General features: G+C 41.8%; 1 protein-coding gene across 3 annotated transcripts in view; it reads right to left on the bottom strand.

The window, feature by feature from the left end:
• The window catches only part of PPP4R3A (protein phosphatase 4 regulatory subunit 3A), a 105,943-nt gene extending 90,775 nt beyond the window's left edge, over nucleotides 1–15,168 (bottom strand). The window contains exons 1-3 of one of the 3 annotated variants that reach the window (XM_085869514.1): nucleotides 14,348–15,168; nucleotides 6,011–6,066; nucleotides 5,475–5,573 (exon numbers count right to left, since the gene is read on the bottom strand). In XM_085869514.1, coding sequence (XP_085725640.1) covers nucleotides 5,475–5,573; nucleotides 6,011–6,066; nucleotides 14,348–14,489 — 297 coding nt within the window. In that variant the 5' untranslated portion in view covers nucleotides 14,490–15,168. The remainder of the gene's footprint in view (nucleotides 1–5,474; nucleotides 5,574–6,010; nucleotides 6,067–14,347) is intronic. The other 2 variants (XM_085869513.1, XM_085869515.1) reach the window with 2 other exon arrangements.
• Nucleotides 15,169–18,044: the final 2,876 nt, after the last annotated feature.

Genomic DNA, 18,044 nt, shown 5'->3' with positions numbered 1-18,044 from the left:
AGCCCGGAGAGGGGAAAACACACCTCCAACAGGTTAGAGGGGAAAATAGAGGGTTACTTGGAGGGATAAAGGACATGGGACATGGGGAAGAAGAATAAGAGCAAGGGGAGGACACAGGGAGCGAACAAGATGGATACAGCCGCAAACTCTCAATCACAGAAGTCGATATAAAAATGCAAACCCAAAAAGGAGTGGGCTTGAAGATCATGATTGTGGATCATGATCAAGGGAGAGTCGTAATCCATCAAGTTGTGGATGAAGGTCTTGTCAGTAGAGAAAAGTTCCGATGTGCCAAGGAAAGACTTTGGTGGCAGCTGACTTTGGAAAACAAGTACAATATGTGGTTTGCTAAAGGTGCTGTCACACCTTGATGTTTTAGCCAGCAATGGCAACGTAAAAAAATGTATGTAAAACGTTGGCATACGCTGAAGTTTTGAGGTTTTTTTTAAAGTTTTGGTCGTATTCATAACATATTAGTAATGGGCACAGAACGTTTCGTTGTCTTTTAGATAACTTATACCAAAGAAAGCTTAGCCTGTTGTCGGCATTCACAACCTATGCCCAACGATAGTTTAACTTAGGCAGAGCGGGCTGCACGTATCGCCGACGAACTCGTGGCGTAGCCTGTTAAAAAGCTGCCGCATGCCAATTTAAATCATAACCGCCTGAAAATTGGAAGTGTCAACATCGCAGTCACACCTTGACGATTTAGCCAGCGTATGCCGACCGATGAAAAATGTGTCTAAAACGCTGGCACACGTCGGATACGGTATGGGTAAGTTGTGTATACATTAGGAACACACTGAAGAACAATGAAGTACGCTGTCATATTCCGTGGTACGTCGAGTACGTCGTGAAATTTCAAGCATGCTGAAAATTTTACAACGTACTCGACGTATGGCTCACAAGTTCCGCATACGCTGGCATAAGTTCTCTGCACGCTCCGCGATCGTTGTCACACGTCGGACACACGTTACTTGTAAGTTACTCATGAGTCGAAACACGTCGAGGTAATGTTTAGCATACCCGAAACTTAATTTTTAACCTATGAGTAACGTGCTTTGAACCTATGAGTAGCGTGCTTTGAACCTATGTGTAACGTATCTCAAACGCACATTGTCGTATGTAGACAAATTTGATTGACGTCTTCCGGACGACCACAGAACTTACTGAACGTGTTTCTAAAGGCCCGGTCACACCTTGACGTTTTAGCCAACGTATGCCGATTTTTGAATTTTTTTTCTAAAACGCTGGCACACGTTGAATACGTTATGGTTAAGTTTTGATAACATTGAGAGCACGCTGAAAAACACTGCTATACGTCGTTGTACGTTGGCTTTAAACGTTGTACTTTTTGGTTGTCCTCAAATTTTTTCATGCTTGAAATTTCACGACGTATGCCGGCGTATGACACACGTTCCGTTACGCTGGCCACAAGTTGTATGCACGGTCTGCGATCGTTGACAGACGTCAACACATGCTACTTGTAAGTTAATCATAAGTTGAGACACGCCGAGGTAATGTTTAGCGTACCCGAAACTTATTTCTAACCTATGATTAACGTGTTGTTGGCACGTTACGCGATCGTTGCCACACATCGACAGACGTTACTTTTAAGTTACTCATAGGCTGAAAGACATCGGTATAATGGATCGTCCTTGCGTCAGCGTCCACGGCCACGGCCAGGACACTTATTTGCAGCATTCTTCAAACTTTTCTGCGGCATGACGAGGATGTTCACACTTCGATGTCTAGCTTGGCTATGATTCCAATTGTCCATCGGCAGCGTCTATTTAAAATAGTCGAGTTTGAGCGTTTTAACACGTTCAGAAGAAACGCTTCAAATTTCAAAACCCCAGCGTCAAAAAACAAAGGCGAGTGACAGCAATTTAAATCGTTCATTGCAAACAATGAAAATAGCTGAGTGGTACCGTTTAAAAGTCGTTGAGTGTAAAAAACAATCCAATTGTTGAGCACAAGCGTCTCCTTTCAATAGTGGAGATGCAGCCATTTAAATCGTTGAGTTTATCATTTAAATCGTTAAATCGTTAAACGCAAGGACGATCCATCATAACCCACACCCTCCCCCTCACACTCACCTACTACTGCCAACATGAACAAACTACTACTAATACTAATACTGATACTGATACTGATACTGTTACTGCTGACATGGACATCGACTCAAAAAGGACTCGAAAACACTGTTGGGTTCCCCTTTTATGAGCAGCATTTTTATATACCAATTCCCAAAACCGCTGGGAACACGTCTTTATATGGCAGTTGTAAGCTAGAAACACGTAATTTTTTTTTTTTGTCGACCGGAAGACGTCATTGGAATACGTCTACATACGTCAATGTGTGTTGGGACTACGTAAAGAATTGGTTCAAAGCACGTCAAACATAAGTTAGAAATAAGTTTCGCGTAAAAAAGACATTACCGCGACGTGTTTCGACTTATAAGTAGCCTTTGTGGACGTGTGTAAGCGTCCACATATCGTGTGTAAAACTTATCCCCATCGCATGCGGAACGTGTGTCATACGCCGAGTACGTCGTAAAATTTTGAACATGTTTAAAATTTCTTGACGTACTCTACTTACTACGACGTATGATAGCGTACTTTAGCGTTGTACTCACGTATACCAAACTTACTCATACCGTATTTGATGTGCCCCAACGTTTTAGACACATTTTTCTTAGGTCGGCATACGCTGGCAAGATCGCCAAGGTGTGACCGCGATGTTGACACTTCCATTTCTACGGCAGTTATGATTCGAATCGTTGTGCGTCAGCCTTTTAATAGGCTACGTCACGACATCGTCGGCGATGCGTGCAACGCGCTATGCCTAAGATAGACTATCGTTGGGCATCGGTTGTGTAGGCCGACAACAGGTTCAGCATTCGTTGGTATAAGTTATCTATAACACAACGAAACGTTCTGTGTCCGTTACCAATGCGTTATACATAAGACCAAGTCGCTATGAATACGTCCGAATCTTTAAAAAAAAACATCAAAAGTTCAACGTAAGCCAGCGTTTTATATACATTTTAATACGTTGCCATCGCTGGCTAAAACGTCAAGGTGTGACCGGGCCTTAACTTACATCTGCCGTATAATGGCTATTTGGCAGCATTTAGGGGAATTGGTATATACAAATGGGCTTCACAAGAGGAACTCGTCAGTGTTCCAGACTCAATGTTGAGTAGATGTCAATGTCAGTAGTAGTAGTAGTAGTAGTAGTAGTTTGGAGGAGGGTGTGGGTGATGATGGATCCTCGTTGCGTCCACGAATAGGAGACTACTTTGCACCATTGTGCGATGTTCTTTTCGGCTCATTTTTTTTTTTCTCATTCCCACAATGAACTTTTTTTGTTTCAGTTTTTAAAGTATTCAAAACGACTTGGACAAATACATAACGTACTAGTAATGAACACAGAATGCTTCGATAACTTATAGATAAGTTATACCAACGATTGATTAGCGTGTTTTAGGCGTCTACAACCTATGCCCAACGATAGTCTAACGTATGCATAGCGTGGCAGCGTATCGTCGACGATTACGTGAGGTTTTCTATTCATAGGCTGCAACTTCACTTTTAATAAATGCGTCACTCGCCTATTGTTTTTGGACGCTGGTTGTCGGCAATTGAAATCGTTTCCATTGAACCAGTTAAATCGCTTCCACAGCACTGCAGTCACGGCACCAACAGCAGCAGGCTCAGTGCCAGGCTCAAGCGGATCCCTGTAGAAGGTGTACTGCTTGGTTATCCTTGGACCCACTCTGGCTAGCAGCTCGTCGAACATCGCTGGGGGCATTCGCAGGAAGTTGGTGAAGGATGCATGGTCCTCGTTTCAGAGTTCCACCATGAGCTGGTCATATATGCCATAATGGCGTCATCTCCCGATCCATGGTCTGACCCAGTTCCCTCTCCGTTCACGTCTTCTTCTCCCGGCTCTATTGGCACGCAACTGGTGCAGTGTCAACTAGATGAGGTCATGTTGATGTTGGAGGACAGGTAGGTATTGTCGTCTCAGCCTTGCAGTATCCTCCATCTCTCGGAATGACATGGACATGTACTCACCACGAAGTCTAAAAAAAGACGGGTTCCTCCTGCGAAGCCCCTTTTTATATACCAATTCCCCTAATCGCTGCTAATACGCCATTATACGGTATCTGTAAGTTAGAAACACGTTCAGTAAGTTCTGTGGTCGTCCTGAAGACGTCAAATACATCTACATACGTATTTGTGCGTAGGACATGCTTTACAAATAATTCCCAAGCACGTTACTCATAGGTTATAAATAAGTCACGGGTACCCTAAACATTACTTTGACGTGTTTCGACGTATGAGGAACTTTCAAGTAACGTGTTGCGAAGTGTGAACAACGTTCGTGTAGCGTGCTTACAAAACGTTACTCATAGGTTAGAAATAAGTTTCGGGTATGCTAATCATTACCTCGACGTGTTTCGACTTATGAGTAACTTACAAGTAACGTGTGTCGACGTGTATCAATGATCGCATAACGTGCCTACAACTTATGGCCATCGTAGCAGAGTGTGTGAGTCATACGCCGGCATACGTCGTAAAATTTCAAGCATGCAAAAATTTGAGGACAACCCAAAAGTACAACGTTTAAAGCCAGCGTACTACGACGTATGGCAGTGTTTTTTAGCGTGCTCTTAATGTATACAAAACGTACCCATAACGTATTCGATGTGTGCCAGCGTTTTAGACAAATTTTTCATAAATCGGCATACGCTGGCGAAATCGTCAAGGTGTGACAGCGGCTTAAGGAAAGATCATGGATGATGGTGAGGCCCAAAAGTTTGAATGACTGAATTTCTTCAAGACAATTGTTACGAAAGTAGATGGGAGAGTTAGAAATGAAATACAGAGAAAGTTGGACTGAACAAAGGATGAGGCATTCGGCCTATCAAGCCTGCCCTCTATTGATACCACTTTAATTCATTGTTTATTGACTTAATTTCACTAGGGGAGGGTGGTGGAGGGGGAGAGGTGAGGTGAACTATGGTAGTGGAGAACTATGGGACAGGATCACCACCAGGGTGTTGCAATATTTTATGGAGGAAGGGGATGGTAGGGTGAGGAATGACGAAACACAAACAGCACATTCACCTTTTGACGAAACCTTAGATCAATATAGGATCACAATTGCCAACCCATACCTCACCAACCAACGAGTCCTGTCAATAGCAATGTTCCCTTTTACGTCGATGCTTTTTGAAACCTATCAAACTCAAATTTAAATCTATCTACTGTTTCTTCCATTCTGATGTAAACCGTCCTGTCTCCTTCAGCTGCTCCTCATAGCTTAGTCGAGCTCGGCCTGGAATAAATCTAGTAGCCCTACACTGAACCCTCCCTACGACAACCATGTCATTCCTCAGATGTGGTGATCAAAACTGCACACAAACATCAATAAACTTGAGCAGAAAAAGAAAAAAAAAATACCTGACAAATTTTTTCCCATATCTCATCACAACCTGCTTTTTCTTGGAAGCTGAGGGCCAAGTCATAGTTCTCGGCCTCGGACCACACAATCAGGGTGTCCTGAAGATCGGAGAGAGAATGATTAAAGAATTAAAAGTTTACAGTACAGATATATTTGGTTTGTACCCAACTTAGACAAACAAGTACTCAGAATAAAATAAGAAAACAACATAAAATTCCACCTTTCAAAATGCACACAAAAACAGTTAATGCATAGAATACACCAACACTGAAAATAGCAAACCTATCATTTTATGAATAAAAGCCACAACTCAGAAATTGTAATGATGCAGAAAGCTTTACAATGTAATTGTAAAACACAAATAAAGGTATAAATCAAAGCTAATCTTGCAACTTCATTATGACAGCGAAGCAAAATAATGTAAAATACCTTTGTTGCTGCAAAATTAGTTTGTCAAAACAAAATGACATCAAGACAAGGACAAGGTACAAACGTACAGATGCAAATTTCAGCAGATCAAAAACAATACACGTACCTGCTGTTTCTGGTATGCAGTATTTGGTTTTATTTTAGACTCCAGAAGTACCGAGCCTGCATAAGAAAATGGGATATGCAAGATCAGCACTCAAATGTCAAAAAGTTGTACGGCCTTCAAACATATGTGTGCATAAATACAAGCAAATACTCAACCCAGGAATCTGTTAAGTCTCAAAAGTTAAAAGAAAATGCAATATGGAATTTGAAGATTGTGAAGATCAGTTTCCAGGTTAACCTCAACAATTACTATTAAGAATGACAGGGCATTTATCGTTGTGTATGTGCATATTTACCGTATTCTTCAACATACAAGTCGATGTGGAGTACAAGTCTAATTGGCTAATTTTTATTTCCTTTATTCATCGGTAAGCCGATTTGAAGTTAGCAAAACTGTCAGTCAGAACAATAGAGCTGTTCATTCCTCCCTCACAATCAACACATTGCTGCCTACAGGACTTCCTGGGTCATGAATATTCATGAGCCATTTGTGCATATTATTTGAATTCCTTTGTGGGAACACCTTTTGAATAAATTATGAATGTAAATAGTGTTTCAACATGGTTGTCATCATGTAGCGACCAATCCCACGCTCTTCTCACCGAAGAAAGCTGCATAAAGCAACCATGAAAGGTTACCCAAGGAAAGCCCTTTGCTGTTTCAAACCCTTCCTCGAGTTCCTCCACAGCAACAAAGACATTCACAAATAGTACATAATTCTTTTTAGTCTATTTATCTAGATAATCCGAGCCAGCTGAGTTTAATTCATTATGTGAGAGTTAATTGGTTATTGCCCCCATTCGTAGGTGAGAGAAATGGGTGGGTTTTTGTTATGATATATGTGTGTATATATATATATATATATATATATATATATATATATATATATATATATATATATATATATATATATATATATATATATATATATATATATATATACACACACACACACACACATACTGTAGGTTATTTGTTTGTAGAAACAAAAGTTCAGACACACCTACTTATTCAAGGGTTTTTCTTTATTTTTAATATTTTCTACATTGTAGAATAATCGTGAAGACATCAAAACTATGAAAAAGCATGTGGAATTATCCCTCCATTGGGACCATTATCTGTGCAGAGTGTTGGTGCTGCCTAAGCAGTCTCCTTGGCTATTGGGCACAATCCTGGATGGGTCGCCACTTCAACACAGGATACCAGCAAGCTGGCACTCATTTTGCCAACCTCGTAAGGATGACAGGCAGAGACAACCCCACCTGGAATTAATTCAACAACCAAGTGGGATTTGAACTCAGGATCCTAGGATCCTCATGTAGTCACCAAAAATGTGTTTAAACAAATCAAAGTATATTTTAGATTCTTCAAAGTAGCCACCATTTGCCTTGATGACAGCTTTGCGCACTCTTGGCATTCTCTCAACCAGCTTCATGAGATAGTCACGTGGAATGCTTTTCCAATAGTCTTGAAGGAGTTCCCACATATGCTGAGCACTTGTTGGCTGCCTTTCCTTCACTCTGCGGTCCAACTCATCCAAAACCATCTCAATTGGGTTTAGGTCAGGTGATTGTGGAGGCCAGGTCATCTGATGTAGCACTCCATCACTCTCCTTCTTGGTCAAATAGCACTGACACAGCCTGGAGGTGTGTTTTGGGTCATTGTCTTGTTGAAAAACAAATTATGGTCCCACTAAGCGCAAGCCAGATTGGATGGTGTATCGCTGCAGAATGCAGTGGTAGCCATGCAGGTTAAGTGTGCCTTGAATTCTCAATAAAATCGCCGACAGTGTCACCAGCTAAGCACCCCGACAGCTTCACTCCTCCTCCTCCTCCATGCTTCATGGTGGGAACCACACATGCAGAGATCATGCGTTTACCTTCTCTGCATCTCACAAAGACACGGCAGTTGGAACGAAAAATCTCAAATTTGGACTCATCAGACCAAAAGACAGATTTCCACTGGTCTAATGTCCATTGCTCGTGTTTCTTGGCCCAAGCCAGTCTCTGATTATTATTGGTCTCCTTCAGTAGTGGTTCATTTGCAGAAATTCGACCATGAAGGCCAGGATTCACACAGTCTCCTCTAAACAGTTGAAGTTAAGATGTGTCTGATACTTAAACTCTGTGAAGCATTTACTTGGGCTGCAATCAGAGGTGCAGTTAATTGGCGATTTATGTGGCTGGTAACTCCAATAAACTTATCCTCTGCAGTAGAGGTAACTCTGGGTCTTCCTTTCCTGTGGCGGTCCTCATGAGAGCCAGTTTCATCAGAGTGCTTCATGGTTTTTGCGACTGCACTTAAAGAAACTTTCAAAGTTGTTAAAATTTTCTGGAATGACTGACCTTCATGTCTTAAAGTAATGATGGACTGTCACTTCTCTTTCCTTATTTGAGTTGTTCTTGCCATAATATGGACTACTACAGTAAAGACAAAATAATGGTCTTTCACCAAATAGGGCTATTTGCTGGATACCAACCCAACCTTGGCACAACACAACTGATTGGCTCAAACGCATTAAGAAGGAAAGAAATTCCACAAATTAACTTTTAACAAGGCACACCTGTTAATGGAAAAGCATTCCAGGTGACTACCTCATGAAGCTGGTTGAGAGAATGCCAAGAGTGTACAAAGCTGTCATCAAGGCAAAGGGTGGCTTCTTTTAAGAATCTAAAATACAAAATATATGTTGATTTGTTTCACACTTTTTTGGTTCCTACATTATTAACCTCCGCCATCGAAGATGGACGGAAGTTACTGTTTTCACCCGTCTGTTTGTTTGTTTGTGAACAGTATTACGGAAAAACTCCAGGACGAATTTCGACGAAACTTGGTGGGGGGATTAGGTATGGTCCAAGGATCATGCCATTAGATTTTGGACTTGGTCAAAAGTCCAATCTGGCCGCTATGGCGGCCATTTTGAAAAAAATTTGAATTTTTGTTTTTGCATTTCTACATTTTTTTAAGTGATTTCCAACCAAAAATAAATAAATTTGTGAGAGAAAATAAAAACTTAGAAAATTTTGCAACTTTTTTCAAAAAAAATTCGATTTTATTTGAAAAATATTGGAATTTTTTTTTTTTGCATTTCTACATGTTTTAAGTGATTTCCAACCCCCCCACCCACCCCCCAAAAAAATTGTTAGAGAAAAAACTCCCAGAAATTTTGCACCTTTTTTTCAAAAAAAATTCGATTTTATTTTTTTGGCATTTTCTACAAGCACGTCGATCTAGTTTAGTTTATTCAATCGTGGTTCAGTCGAGTCTGATGCATTTTGACCTACAATGAATAGGATATCAGGTTCACAAAAGGTGACCTAGCAGTATTGGTGGCGGAGGTTTTGCACTCTACTGAGTGCTCCCCCTCTCGTTCCATATGTTATTTCATAGTTTTGATATCTTCACGATTATTCTACAATGCAGAAAATAGTAAAAATAAAGAAAAACCCTTGAATGAGTCGGTGTGTCCAAACTTTTGACTGGTACTATATATATATATATATATATATAAATAAAATATAATACATATATTTATATATTATAATATATATTATATAATATATAGACATATATAAAATATAATATGTAAAATATAATACATTAGAATATAAATGTAGTGACTCACAAATTTTCTCAATAATTCATTAATTTTTCGAACACGTGAACAAATAAAGCAAACATGTGAACTCTGGTAGCCAATCAGTCGCACCTTTCCGGAGAGCCAGTCAACGCACGGGATGTTAAAAAGGCCGAGGGCTCATGGGAGTTTTTTGGTGACGACATAGTGGAAAGCTTGCACACACCCCTTCACGGACAATTCCTATTCAGGAGTCACTCAACACATCATTGTTTTTCAGTGGCTTTTGGATGGACTTTATCAAGACTATTGTGCAATGTGGATTTCGTTTGTTTGGTTAAAACAACCACGACTACAATGAACTAGTTTTCTTTTTCTGCTTAACATTTGACGCCATTCAAAAGCCATGGAGGCTCAGCACCATTAAACCTTTCATTCTTCACCAACCGCTGAAAAGACGATGACCGAGCAATTATATCAGTCAGACATCGTTTACAACACGTCATTGCATTGTTCATGTGAGTGAGATTTCTCTTGTTCTGGTTTAAGCATGATCATCTTCACCAGCATATGAAAAGGGAATAATCACCATATATATATATATATATATATATATATATATATATATATATATATATATATATATATATATATATATATATATATATATATATATATATATATATATATATATATATATATTCGACAAGTCCAGGATTGTGCCCAATAGCCAAGGACACTGCTTAGGCAGCACCAAAGCTCTGCACAGAGAATGACCCCAATAGATGGATATTATATATATATATATATATATATATATATATATATATATATATATATATATATATATATATATATATATATATATATATATATATATATATGGTCCTTATTTACAGGTAAAATGTAAAGTAAATTTTTTTAAAGCTGTCACCCCTAATGTTGTTCCAATTAAAATTTAAAAACCTCACATTTTATCCATTTTCAATCATATTTAGGGGCTGCGGAATGAGCTTGAAGTTCTGAACTGCAATGACCTGGTACTGACTGGGGCCTGGCGTGGTTAGTCACTTTAGCATTGATATTTTGTCAGTTTTTACTCATGGGGAAGCGGCTTCTGTAGTCCTGCACAACTTGAAGGAGGAATTGTTTATGTTCTTCTTTCTTTGTTATGATGACAATATAATCAATAAGGGTGACACACCTTTCAACATTGTCATTTACCACCTTCAAGTGTTCAACTGTCTGTACTCTGTTGTGCCTCCCTGTAATCCTCTCTCTGAGATCCCATATTACTTGGGGTCACAATCCAGAAAAGCATCTGGGATTTCAAGGTATCCACGTCATCCATTGTGTTCTTTGTGGCAAAATATTTAACTGACGTGTCCTCAAACTTCCTGATACTTAGTTGTGTGCACTGTGGAGGTTTATAGATACCTTTTCATTTAACGCCTGAACCATTGCTCATTTTAGACTCTGTGGATATAGCCGAATCAAAGAATGTCAAACCATTGAGCTCTTAAATGAGATACCATGAAGGTCCAGCATATTTAGAACAGACATATTTTGAAAAGGTAGAATTCACCTTCTCGCACTGACAAGATTTTGTGGGAAAGTCAAGGTCAATGTGAGGAGAAGAAATGGCATGAGCAGCAGTGAACAATACCCTTAGGTAGACTCGAACAACAGATGCAGATGTCACAGATTCCTCTTCCCTCCCCCCCCGATGAGTGAGCTTAAACTCTCTCTTAAACATACAGATGTTGAGGGCATATTATTTAGATTTACTGAAGGCATGTAATGCCTTGGCCTTCCATCTTGCACATTGCTGGGATCCAGGTCCACAATCACTCTCCTCGAGGACGGATGCCAACAAGAAAGGTTCACCACATTCAGAGTATGCAGATATAATGCAAGCCAAAAGTTAGAACTTCAACTTAATTGAGGAAATCTAAATGTGAATCAATAGGATAAAATTTGGTACTAATTATTTATTGGTATTATGTTTGTGGGGGTAGATAGGTATTTCATCAGAAAGTTAGGATTGTATAGAGTTGTTTAGTCCATGGATGGACATGCAGGAGACATCTTGATGCAATTAAGTAGAGGGACTGTGAGCTTAAGTGTTACTTGTCACTACGCAGGGGGTGGTGCCGTGATAATTAGGTAGTGTAAAAGACTAATTGCCACCCTGTGAACTTTCCCTCCATTTTGTATTCCAAAAGCGGCAATAAAGGTGGGGAACACATCCCGAAAACTGTATACGCACGCAAAAACACACACACACACACACACACACACACACACACACACACACACACACACACACACACACACACACACACACTGGAGTAATAACCAAGGGAGCATGCGGTCAGGAGAGGACGTTAGTCAGAGGACACGGAGGATCTCGCTTTTGCTCTCAGCATGACGAAGGTTGCACGATTCTCATGTTCGATTCTCATGTTCGATTCTCATGTTCGTGCTGCGTGACTTGGCTCGCATGCTGAGTAGGACGTTCGCTGTTGACAGTTTGGCTGAGCTGTGAAATGTGTACGTTTCTGAGGATGGAAGGAGAGCGTGCCTCGTGGCCTCATCAAGTCTCGTTGTGTGGGCCATTGTTGTGAACAGACCAGGTGCAAGAGATGAACGGTCGGCATATTTGCTCGTGAAAAGAAGCTGCACGGCGTCTTTGAGCCTTGGTGTTGATTACCGCTAACAAATTGCCTGACGTTCATTCTTCCCGCTGCGAGATAGCGACTAGGCACCATTATTTTGGGCGCGTCTCCGAAGCAACTCGATTCCACATTCCATAAAGACCATCTGGACCAAGCTAAGTGCCAAAATAAAGGAGGAATTATTTTTCTTTATTTTATCTGCCCCCCTGGTGTGTATTTAAGTCTGTGTGGAGGCACCTCAATAAGAATTTGATTTAGGTTACCTCACATCTTGATTCATTTTCAATATAATTGTTGGTTTTGTTATCAAATTATTATTTTATTTAATTCAATTGGTTTGTGGCCATGTATTTCTGCTGTGCTGGTGCAGCGCTTAACTGTATTCCCACGCGCGCGTGCGCACACACACACACACACACACACACACACACACAATGTATATGTACATACACACACAATGTATATGTACACACACACACACAATGTATATGTACACACACACACACACACACACACACACACACACACACACACACACACACACACACACACACACACACACACAATGTATATGTACATACACACACAATGTATATGTACACACACACACACACACACACACACACACACACACACACACACACACACACACACAATGTATATGTACATACACACACAATGTATATGTACACACACACACACACACACACACACACACACACACACAATGTATATGTACATACACACACAATGTATATGTACACACACACACAATGTATATGTACACACACACACAATGTATATGTACACACACACACACACACACACACACACACACACACACACACACACACACACACACACACACACACACACACACACACACACACACACACACACTGTATACATGCGTATGGGTGTACACACACAATGTTTATGTACACACACACACACACTGCATATGCATGCACAGACAAACTGTATACGCACATACACAAACACACACATTGTATGCACACGTACACAGAAACACACACACAAAAGTACAAACACACACATACACTATACGCACGTACGCGTGCACACACACACACACACACACACACACACACACACACACACACACAGTATACGCACACAAACGATTCGCACGTGTACACACACACATGTGTACACACACTATACACACACACACACACACACTAAGCACATGTGTACACACACATACATATACACACAGTGTACAAACATACAGTATACATACATACACACACACACACACACACTCACAATACATACAAACACCTTTCAATTTTTGGAAATGGTAACAATTAGTAAAAACCCGAATGTTCTGGATCCCGATGTCTCTCCGTTGTTGTTTTTTGATCCTCCGAACATTTTCAATTGGTGACAATAAACTCAGGGAACCAGTGCACGGAGATGTGCGAAACAAAACACATGTTTGAGGGAGAGTTACAAGAACAAGCACATTGCTCGTGTTCCAACAACATCGCGATCACACATCGCCTCGGGCGAGTCAACCTCAGCAACCCTCTGTTCACTCACCTTTCAACCACAACCAATGGGACACCACCTCAACAGATGGCCATTCACGATTTGTCAGGGAAAACATTGAATCGGTGACAATAATCCAGCACGTTCATTGGTGACAACTAACGGTTCATGGATTTATTCACAATCACCAACCTGCACTCGCGACCGAACCCACGTGACTCGTACCTGGGAGGGAAACGAACAAGATTCTCGCAACGATTCAACGCAACGGCGACCACCGTCGGCGTACTACATATCAACAATCAAACTTATCAACTTATTAACACGAATTATGACCAAGAAAATAATAAAATCGGAATCGTCGTTGCACGCGATAAAGAAAAGACAAATCACAACAACGACATCAACGTGCTGATCATCACGTGATCACGAGTTAATGGCGAATGTTCGTGTTAATAAGAAATTACAATAAACGTTTTTCAGGGCCTCACGAAGTTATCAAACTGCGGCCTAGTCTCATGTCGGCTAGTCCGAGGTTCCGGGCGACGGCGAGCGACGTCGAACGCACCGTCTGCCTCGGCTCGGACGAGCAAAGACATGCCCTTGAGTCTCTCGACGTAGGACGAGGACACATGGCCGGTCCCCCGGTCGTCCCACTGACGCTCTTCGTTCAGAGCGTACAGCTTCACCCTCCTCCTGGTGTCCGTCATGGCGGCGCCCGTGCGTGTGCAGGAAGACGTGCACGAAGAATGGCGGACGGGAGACACGAGCACGCACGGGGACGGAGCGACGTGCCGAGACACAGTCGGTCGGACCGGTCACTAGTCCAGTGGGTTCAGGTCACTGGGCCGTGCGGGCCGCACCACGGACCATGATGTTCGAGCAAGTCGACATCGGGCCTGACTCACTCGCGCTCAGCGGCTCCTCCCTTCGGCCCAAGCGGAATGAAACCCCCGCGACCTCCTCGTCCCTCTCCTCGTCCCGATCCGACCCGACCCAGCACCGCCGCTCCTCACGCGGTCACCGCTTCAAACCGCTTGGCCATGGAACGCCGCTCTCGCTACGGGGCTTCCCGCGCCTCCCGCAGGGCTTCCTTCACAGCGACTGATCCTCACGTCACATCTGCTTACTTCGCGCCCATAAAACGGATCCGCGTCTCATTCTCGCTCTTTCCGATCCGTTTCACGTTTGATTCTTGTTTCTTGTTGTTGTTTTTTTTTTCTCTCCTTCTCCCGATCTGCCTCGTTACTTCTCGATTCACGTTGATTGCTTCACCAACTGTCCGTCTCTCGCTTCTTGTTATCCACTTCACGTCTCTTTACGTCGGACTCGCTGCTTCTCGCGACCGGACTTGGGCTCTTCCCTTGTCGTCTCCGTTTCTCGCCAGTTATTACTTCTCGCCGTTCACCACCTCGACTTCCATTCCACTTCAAACGACTTTCACATTCGAAAAATGAGATTGATCTTTTTCGGAGTGTGTGTGTGTGTGTGTGTGTGTGTGTGTGTGTGTGTACATGTCTGTGTATAGTGTGTGTGTGTGTGTGTGTGTGTGTGTGTGTGTACATGTCTGTGTATAGTGTGTGTGTGTGTGTGTGTGTACATGTCTGTGTATAATATGTGTACACGTGTGTGTGTGTGTGTGTGTGTACATGTCTGTGTATAGTGTGTGTGTGTGTGTGTGTGTACATGTCTGTGTATAATATGTGTACACGTGTGTGTGTGTGTGTACATGTGTGTGTACACGAATGTGTGTGTGTGTGTGTACACGAGTGTGTGTGTGTGTGTGTACACGAGTGTGTGTGTGTGTACACGAGTGTATGTGATGTGTGTGTGTACACGAGTGTGTGTGTGTGTACCCGTGTGTGTGTGTACACGAGTGTGTGTGTGTGTGTGTGTGTGTGTGTGTGTGTGTGTGTACATGTCTGTGTATAGTGTGTGTGTGTGTGTGTACATGTCTGTGTATAGTGTGTGTGTGTGTGTGTACATGTGTGTGTGTGTGTGTACACGAGTGTGTGTGTGTGTGTGTGTGTGTGTGTGTGTGTGTGTGTACATGTCTGTGTATAATATGTGTACACGTGTGTGTGTGCGTGTGTGTACATGTGTGTGTGTACACGTGTGTGTGTGTACACGTGTGTGTGTGTACACGTGTGTGTGTGTGTGTGTGTGTGTACACGTGTGTGTGTACACGTGTGTGTGTGTGTGTGTACACGTGTGTGTGTGTGTGTACACGTGTGTGTGTGTACACGTGTGTGTGTGTACACGAGTGTGTGTGTGTGTGTACACGAGTGTATGTGTGTGTGTGTGTGTGTGTGTGTGTGTGTGTGTGTGTGTGTGTGTGTGTGTGTGTGTGTGTGTGTGTGTGTGTGTGTAGTGTGTGTGTATACTGTATGTGTGTGTATAGTGTGTACACGTGTGTGTGTGTGTGTACATGTCTGTGTACATGTCTGTGTATAGTGTGTGTGTGTGTGTGTATACTATGTGTGTACACGAGTGGGCCTGTGTGTGTGTGTGTATAGTGTGTGTGTACATGTCTGTGTATGGTGTGGGTGTGTGTGTGTGTGTACACGAGTGGGTGTGTGTGTGTGTGTGTATACTATGTGTGTACACGAGTGGGGTTGTGTGTGTGGACACGTGTGTGTACACGTGTGTATAGTGTGTGTGTGGGGGTGTGTGTGTGGACACGTGTGTGTGTGTGTACACATTTGTGTTTGTGTGTGTGTGTGTGTGTGTGCGTGTTGTTCATTGTTATCTCCATATGTGAGTTTCAGAATGTAGAATGGAGTCCTCCCAGGGTGGGCTCAAAGTATCCACCTTCATTTCATTCAGGGGTCACGATTCATGGACGAAGCTGTGAAGTTTTCTGTTCTCAAAGTTTTGTCCCGAGTGCTATCCTCAGGATCATCACTGAGCTTAGAGAGCTTCCAAATGTAGTTCCTTTGTTATAATATTCCCAGGGATGGTTTTTAATATCTCTCTGAGGTTCTTTGTCATCATTCCCATTGCTCCAACTATCACTGGTACAACTCTGGCATTCTTCAGTTTGCAGGATCTTTTCACTTCAATCTTGAGATCTTGGTATTTGGTCATTTCTTGATTTCTGTATCATTTAGTCCAAAATTGCTGGGTACTGAAACCTCAATTAGCAATACCTTCTTCTCTTTTTTTGGATCTGAGTACAGTACGATATATGCAGTTGCAATACTTTGTTACCTCCACCACAGAAAGGTGAAGGGAAGTTATGTTTTCGCCATGTCTGTCTGTTTGTCTGTAAGGAGAATATCTCAAAAGGGTATGTACTGATTCGGACGAAACTCGGTGGACATGTTGGGTGTGTTACACGGACAAATTGATTCGATTTTTATGAAGACCCAGATTGGGATCTGGCCTATCAGTGGGACACAAAAGATAAACCAGATTTGTTGTGTTTTTGTTTTTTTTTTGTCTTCATCTAGGTCAGTGGTCAGCAACCCAAATATAACAAGAAGAGCCATTTTTTCAAATTTGGTCAAAAACACCAAAAAAAAAAAGCCGCAATGCCCGTAAACCCTATTTCAATAATCGAATAACAGGACAAAGACACACACATTCATTTGTAATGCAATACATGTTTATTGAGTTGGTTTCAATGAAAGGAAGGGGCCATTAAATTTTCATCAATACATTGAGTCAGCTTACCCACATTTACCTCCACCACCGAAGGTGAAGAAGGTTATGTTTTCACCCCTGTTTGACTGTTTGTCTGTCTGTTTGTGTACAGGATATCTCAAAAAGTTGTTGACTGATTCGGATGAAAATTTGTGGACATGTTCGGTGTGTGACGAGGATGAACTGATTAGATTTTGGTGAAGATCTGAATCCGGATCCGACCACTAGAATTTTTAAAATGATTCTTCACCATTGAGTGATGGGGTCAACAACGATATATAGCATGATATCGCAAAAAGTTATGGACGGATTCCACAGAAACTTGGTGGACAGGTTGGGTGTGTGACAAGGACGAATTGATTCAGTTTTGGTGAAGATCCAAATCCACATCCGGATAACAGAATTTTTCAATTTTTAGATCCTCGTGGAGATCCTCGTGGAGTCTGACTCACGTTGTTGTTCTTCATCTTCTTCTTGTGGACTTTTTTGTTTCACAGCCTCCAGTTTTCATCGAAACTCCCTGAAACTCCCTGACAGTAACCATCTCCGATTTTGAAAATTCCTCCTAGAAAACAAGTTATGACGTCAAAATATCTCCGCTAATGGAAATCGCCTAAAAA

This window comes from Eptatretus burgeri, chromosome 2, assembly GCF_056783735.1.
Source record: "Eptatretus burgeri isolate ZD-2024b chromosome 2, Ebu_testis_v1, whole genome shotgun sequence".
NCBI lineage: Eukaryota > Metazoa > Chordata > Myxini > Myxiniformes > Myxinidae > Eptatretus > Eptatretus burgeri.
The sequence above is the reverse complement of the archived record's forward strand: the minus strand, read 5'-3'. Positions and strand labels throughout refer to the sequence as shown.